This window comes from Excalfactoria chinensis, chromosome Z (assembly GCF_039878825.1).
Source record: "Excalfactoria chinensis isolate bCotChi1 chromosome Z, bCotChi1.hap2, whole genome shotgun sequence".
In the NCBI taxonomy this organism is placed as follows: Eukaryota; Metazoa; Chordata; class Aves; order Galliformes; family Phasianidae; genus Excalfactoria; species Excalfactoria chinensis.
This window is the reverse complement of record NC_092857.1, coordinates 1,213,074-1,220,701: the sequence shown is the minus strand read 5'-3', so window position 1 is coordinate 1,220,701 and position 7,628 is coordinate 1,213,074. Positions and strand designations below refer to the sequence as shown.

Sequence of the window (7,628 nt, the reverse complement as noted above, 5' to 3'; positions counted from 1 at the left end):
GGTTGGGTGAAGACCATCCCCAAGGACGAGCAGTTTCAAGCTGCATCTGCACAGCTCTGCTGGCCCACAAGCGTTCCTAGACCTTCATAACAAGGCAAAACCAAGAACTGCTGTGACGGCCAAGAAGAGTTTGCCTCCCTTTGACTTTTGTTCAAAGGTAAAGCAACCAAACTAATCCAGCCCCAAAACACAGCGGGAACACCTGCAGCTCGGTTCATTTCCCCTGTTTTCCCATTTCATTTCCCATACTCTCACCTTCATTCATTTCCCCTGTTTTCCAAGGAAAACAGACCGTCCTGTCTTACCATTGCTCCATCTCAGATGCTCCGGTCATGCTGAACTCCCACATGCTCTTGATGTGTGTGTCTCTCTGTGGTTACACTTAAATAAATGTAGAATGCTTTTAATATATATATTTTTTAAGTCAGTGCTTCATTTGTGTAGGACCCGAACAGACTCTGCCCTTGAAATGAACAGATAAATGAAGCAACTCGAGCATCTCCTTCAGAAAAAAAGAGAAAAATAATAATAATAATAATAATGACAAATAAAAAAGGTGCAAGGAATTTTTTATTTAGAGCCACCCAGGACTGCCTGGAAGTCAATGCATCCCCTCGTGCACAACATGCTGGAGCAGGAGCTGCCAGGGACCTCCCTGTATATATCCCCACTGTGCGAAATGGGAGGTTCCCTGGAGACCAGGTCAACCCATGTCTCTCATCCAGTTGCAGAGCCAGGGACATCGGGAAAGAGCACTTGAACACAACGGAAGGAAGCATTCTACATTCAGATCAATTAATACTTCTGCCTTAAACCTTTAACAGCCAACAGGGGATTTCAACACAGAACTTGGCCAGGGATCCCCACCCCACACTGTCACCATCACATTTTTTACAGGACATCGCTCTATTTTACAATCTTACCACTATTTTCTTTGGAGATTTTCCCCCCGCTTCCCCCATCCCCCCCAAACACACTTTCAGCTTCCAGCAACAACCTTTGCAGAGAAGCACGGTTAAACAGCTCTGTGAGGGACTGGCTCTGCAAGCTGGTGTTCCTAGCCCCAATGTGTGCCAGCCAAACACAAAGCCTCACTACGGAAAACCTTCCCACAAACGTTTTGACATCTAAATCAAGTGCTTTGAGTCTGCCCAGGAGCTAACTGGATTAACATGCTGCTTGGATGGCACCAGCAGAAGGACGGCAGCCGTGCCAGTGCCATTGAAACAAAAGGCTGGGAGTGAGAGTGTGGGGTTGGGCAACGAGTGACCCACGGCAGAACCCAACGGACCAAAAGCTTGACCCAAAGAAACGAAAATCCAAACGCTGCCCAAATCCAAGTTCTCAGTCTCTTTCCTCACTCAAAAGAGCAATCGGCGGTGTTGGTAGTAACATCATAACCCACGTGTAAGGCCTCGTGTTCATCAGACAAGCTCTGGTTACAGGACGATAAATACAAGGCTGCGTCCACGTTCCTCACCCCAGGTGTCGTTGTGTGTGACAGTCTGAAACAGCTGCTGGGCTGGAGATGGGCAGCGAGCGGCGGGTCGGAGGGTGCGCACTGGAAGGGGTCATGGATTCACGTGGTGCAGTTTTGGTTTCAGTTTTGGTTTGACCTCTCTCAGCCAGAGTCCATGGTGAAGAGCTGGATGTCGCGTGGGTTCCAGTAGAGTGCCACGGCCGCGTTGTACACCAGGGACCAGACGTAGGGGATGAAGAACTCCTCGGGCTGCTCCTCCTCCACGTACTTGAACTTCAGCTCAGGGAACTTCTGCAAGAGAAAGGGAAGGCCGTTTGCAACCGTGCAGCCCAACAAACAAAGAGGAAAGTGGAAAAGAATGGAAGGAAACGAACCGCCAGAGTTGAAGGAAAATATTTACCATTAGGCATAAAGAGATCATTTATAATGTCTCCAAGTGCCACATCTCCATGGTTCCCAGACACCTTCAGGGATGGGGACTCCACCACTCCCTGGGCTCTAATCATCTACTCTGCTTCTGAACAATGTCCACACCAAGAGCTTGGCAGAGCCTCAGGTAAAGCCACATTGCAATGCTCCTGGGGGTAAGATAAAGCATGACCTGTTTCATTATTTATTAGGCTGTGGCTAAGACTAAAAGACTAAAACTCCATGGCATGACGCGATCAGAACAAGCACAGCAATGGCCAGGAAGCCTCTGCCCATGAATAATGGAGGGATGCCCCATCAGCTTTCTGAGCAGCTCATGCACTGCTGCATTGTGCTGGGGGATCTTCTGTCTGGAACAGCCCCTTTGAAGGGGCACTGCTTGGACACTTGGCTTTCATGTTTATTTACCTAACTTTGTGCTCTTGGGAGTCTCGAAAACATGGAAACTTCTCCACTCTCCCCGTGTGGCTGCTGTTATTACACCAGTTTGGTGCAAATCCCAAGCAAAGAGTGACACCGAAGCTGCAACCTGCACTGAGCTGCACCTGGTAGGACCCCATGGCCTCCAGGGGTTCCTCACAACCCCTTCATTTCTGCTCTATGGGGAAGGCAGCTCCACAGGAAGCCTGCCTATAGGATCACAGCGTACCCTGAGCTGGAAGGGACCCATCATCAAGTCCAAGCCCTGGCTCCTTTCAACCAGTGGTTGGGTGACAACACGCCACCCATCATCTTGCTGAGGACATCAGCATCACTTTGCAGAGTGCTGCATGACAGTGGGAGGACTTGGCTCTGGACACTGTGTGACTGCCACCCCTGCTGGGGCCTTCAGAGCACGGTAGGAGCTCAACCTTCTAACAGGGAAGGAGGGAGGAAGCACTCTTAGTTTCCAGCACTCCTACCTCTGTTGAAGGAACCGAGGTTGTTCAAGGACACTGCTGCACTCAGCTCCTGGTGAGCTCAGACCGCAAAGGCTCATCAGTAGGTGTCATTTCCTGTGCCAGACATGAAGTCTGTGGTAGAGCACCTCTTCCACAGTCCTTTGGCACATCATTTTCTACCATCTCTGTGCACAGGTTGGGTTTGCTCAGCTTTCTAATCTGCCACATCACTCTGTTCCCCCACTTCCAGGTGTTCCTGCTCCCACACTCACCCCCATCTCTAAATATCCCATCTCCCGGTCTCCCCCCAGCCCCATTCCTCTATCTTCACAGCCTCTCCTCAGTGTACCTCCATGTTGCACTCCTCCACATTTACTTTTTCTTCCTCACCGGCCTCACGAGATCCACCTTTCATCTCCATTCTGCATCCCAGCCCTTCTCAGCTCCCAGTTCTCAGCTCGTCATCCCCTCCCACCATCCCACCTCTGTCAGGATGCCCCAATTTGTGCACCTGGGGACACAGTGGCGAACAATTAGGTTTGGACTTGGGAATCTTAGAGGTCTTTCCTGATCTTAATGGTTCTATGAGTCTGTGGGCAGGCAAAGCCTCAGTCCGACTCTCATGTACATATACTTTATAGATGATATGTCCGCTCTGCTTATCCTCGGTGTAACCTTCCCCACTTCCCTCCTGATGCTTCCTGCCTTGTGGTCAGTGCAGACAGGAACACGCTCATCTCAGCATTGCCTCAGCAAAACGAATGTTGAAACTTCATGATGAAACCACTGCGACATTTCCCAGCAGAGCAGAGCCCTCGCAGCGCTGTCACTGCTCAGCCCAGCAGTGGCTGCATGCAGCAGTTCTTGGGATGGAGGGGAAAAAAGTGATTAAAGATGCTAATGTAAAGACACAGAACTCTTTTTCACCTTTAGGGCCACAGATTACAGCTAATAGGTTTTGTAGATACCCAGGACACCAATCCGGGACCACTCTGAACCTAGGATTGCTCAGCTCTCACTATACTGTGGGTCCTCCACATGAAACAAATCAGGCAGGATTCCAGTTTTCAAGCAAGAACAGTCACCCGTTGATTGTATTATTGAGTTTTCCTTCAGCCCCAATCAGTGTTGCCATCTAATGTGCTTGTATAACACAGCAATTTAATGATCAATTTCAGATTAAAGGCTGTACCTCCGCAATCAGCCCGGGCCCTCCCACACTCACCATATGCTTTGAGCAGCTTTATCTCTAGAATAAGACAAGGATAATGGGAACGTAGACAAGGGCAATGGGAAGGCAGATGAGGAGATAGATACACGAGGTGACACCAGTCCAGACCTTGGTCTAGATGTTGGTGACCCTGCCCGTGGCAGGGGGGTTGAAACGAGATGATCTTTGAGGTCCTTTTTAACCCAGGCCATTCAGTGATTCTATGACACTAAATTAATGTTTCGGGAGAGCTGTAAGACAACGAGATCATGGGAGGCTCAGAGCACATTTTATCACCAAGGATCACTACTAACAAAACTCTCCAAGTGTCAAGTCAAAGCTGCTTTGCTGTTATTGTGTCCAACTTAATCAAGCTGGGTATTAGGGAAAATGACTTCTCTGGAAGAGCAGTGATGCACTGGCACAGCTGCCCAGGGCAGTGGTGGGATCCCCAAAGAAGAACCATGGAGATGTGAGCAGTGGGCATGGTGGCTTGAGGTTGGGCTTGGGGACCTTCTCCAACCTTAATGATTCTATGTGAAAGGATGTCTGCCCTTACACCAAAAGGAACCTGATTTGCAGCACGTGCTGAAAAGAAGGACCACACCGCAGTCTCTTAAATGTCAGTCCTACATGGCAGGGGAGAAGCAACATCACAACCCCACGGCTCAGCTGGACACCAGCCATGGTGCTGGAAGATGCACGTGTTCTTTGCCACCTTCCTGCCCTGCTGTTTGTTCCTGAGCTCAGTGGACCAAAGGACCCCACCAACATGAGACATTGCACCTCAGAGCTGGAGGCAACGTCCCAGTTGGATCTGTGTCATTTACACACAGGCAGCACGTCTGAACTTGGGTCAATCCTCCCACCGCAGCGCCCTATCGCATCTGCTGCTGGCAAGACAAAGCAGAAGTCAGATTTGGTGGTCAGTAAAACGAGACAGCTGAGAGCACTGCAGACGGCCTGCGCCGTCAATCACGCGATTCGATGTAAAACCACAGGAAGCCCAACCAGCAGATGCAGTGCTGAACTGCAGTGACTCCGACACCACAGAAAGCTCAACACCTTGGGTTTGTTGGGTTCTTTTTTTCTTCTTCTTTTTTTCCTGCAGTTAACGATGATGCAGATAGCATCAGGGCCGGGCAGCAGCAGCTGGCACAGCTCTGCACGGCTCCGTGGCACTCGAATGGAGTCGTGCATTAACACAAAATAATCCCCTTTGCAGATGAACCATCCCAGGGCCGTGCCGACCTCTGGTCGGATACCATCAGCTTCAAGGGAGGGAATCTGTCTCTGCTTGTTCCATGATGTGGATATGGAGCTGGATGGGGAGCTAAGCAAAGCAATGGGGTGGAAAAGCAAGAAATCCAAGAACTGTACAAACACAAAACTGGAGAATCCTCTTTTCCTTGTGTGCTCACTTACAATTTGTGCTTGCTTACTCATTTGCGAGCCGGTGTTTTCAGAAGCAGGTCAGTGGTTTAGAGGAAAAGCACCGTTTCCAAAGGAGTCCTGCACATTTGAGAGTCAAATCTGCATTTATTTTCAATGAATCCAGAGCTTCAAAGTCTGTCTGAAAATGGATTTGTGTGTGTTTGACAATCTTAGCAGGAGCCCTGCTTGGTAGCCCAAGGACGTGCTGGAAAATGAATACAGCAGGATTGCCTGCAGCATCAGCAGAACTGAACCTTATCCACAACACCCATAAACTACCAAAACAAGAGATACTGATAGACTGGATTTTTGTGATTATTTAATTATTGCAGGGTCAAGTATCCATATATATATAAATATACATATTTTTTTTCCTGTTTTTCTTTGCATTACACAGCTTGTCTTTGACTTAAGAAAGAAAAGCCACGTGGAGTTGGTGAAATACCTGCATGTCTGCCTGCTATCTTCGCCCCTATCTCAGGGCTGAGGTGCAGACAGCCCTGCAGAAGGTTACAGTGGGGAGACAAAACAGGAAGCGTGCCAGACTGAGCAAGAGCCACACATCTCGTTCAGCAGAGCTGGGGAAGGAATAGGTGTGAACTCAGAGAGGAAAGCAACGGCTCAGAGCACGTGTTGCTCTGCCCAAGGGCAGGAAGGCCCTGCAGATCTGGACAGGCTGACTGACTGGCTGAGGCCACAGGGATGAGCTTCACCAAGTACCAGGTTCTGCACTTTGGTCACAACAGCCCCATGCATCACTACAGGTATGGGGCCAAGAGGCTGCCCTCCACAGCACTGTGCTCCAGACCCTTCACTTCACCACCCTGGTTGCCCTTCTCTGGACATGCTCCATGGTCTCAATGAAATGAAAAAGGCCAAGTCTCCTCCTGGAGGTCTTCTAGCTACCAGGAGAAACCTGCTGGGTAAAGCCAGCAGGGAATAACAACTGACATATCTGGGTTACAAAGTCTGTTTTGATCTCTGCAGAAAAACTACAGATCTCTATTCCTATGATCAAACCCTTTATAAACCAAAAGTAATACCAGAACTGCCAACCAATACTGCAGTTGTCACGACAGAGACAACCATCTCCTAATTATATACTGTAAAACAAATCACATGGTTTTAGCCTAATTGGCATAATGTACTGAAGTCTGCAGGTGAGCTTTTCCTTCACTGTTGAAGTTTAAAAAGGGTCTGTGAAGCATAAGAACAGTGGAAAGTTTGGAGGAAATGATCCTGCAGAATTATAGAATGGCCTGGGTTGAAAAGGACCTCAAAGATCATCTGGTTTCAATCCCCCTTTCACAAGCAGGGTCACCAACCACCAGACCGGGCTGCCCAGAGCCACATTCAGCTTGGAATAATGGATGTATGCTGACATGTGTAGCTGTGTACTGAAGGGCACAGTGGATCTTCTGCACACAAACTCGAGAGTCAAGTACACTTTCAATTAACAGATGGATGTGGCACTTGGGGACAGTCAGCAGGCATGGTGGGGATGGGCTGGGGTTGGACTGGGTGATCTTAGAGGTCTTTTCCATCCTGAATGGTTCTATGAGCCATGAAGAACCCAGTTCTTGTGCAAAGAAATGAGCGCAGCATTGGGTACAGCTCCACCAATGGAGGAAATGATTAAGCTTCAAGAACGTGACCCACATGTCTGAGTTTCAACAAGGCACTGGCAATCTGCGTGCTGCACAAGGGACCTGACTTAGGTGCCCTGTCTGGGCAACGCACACATCCTGACCCAGCTTTCCAACCTGTAAACGTTCCCATTTGCTCACTGTTCCTCAGGAATCAGCAGGGTTATCCCTCCCCAACCCTGGCAAAGGAGCAGAACATTTCTCCTTGCAAGGAACCAGCACCCACTCATGCACTTTCCAGCACTGATTTCCCTCCTGCTGCTTGCCAGGCTCCTGGATGAGACTGAAGCACACTGACAGCAAAAACGCACTAATTTCATAGCTACAGGAACAAGAGGAGCTTCTCATTGCCCTACTACAGCCTTGGGACTGCCCAGTTCAGGCATGAAGGCAGAAGACCAAGAGATGAGAATATCATTCTCAGCCATCAGCCTCTCTCAACCCGCAGTCAGAGCTCCTCTGATGCCCCATGTGTTTGTTTCCCAACGCAAGAGGTGGCAGCAGGAGAGCGCAGTGATTCACTTTGCATATTTTCCCAGTGATGAGCT

General features: G+C 49.2%; 1 protein-coding gene across 4 annotated transcripts in view; it reads right to left on the bottom strand.

Annotated features, from left to right (window-relative positions):
* Positions 1-552: 552 nt before the first annotated feature.
* Positions 553-7,628, bottom strand: part of DYM (dymeclin) — a 134,121-nt gene continuing 127,045 nt past the window's right edge. For all 4 annotated transcript variants that reach the window (XM_072359971.1, XM_072359973.1, XM_072359970.1 and 1 more), the window contains one exon: positions 553-1,771. In XM_072359971.1, the coding sequence (XP_072216072.1) occupies positions 1,622-1,771 (150 nt within the window). In that variant the 3' untranslated portion in view covers positions 553-1,621. The remainder of the gene's footprint in view (positions 1,772-7,628) is intronic.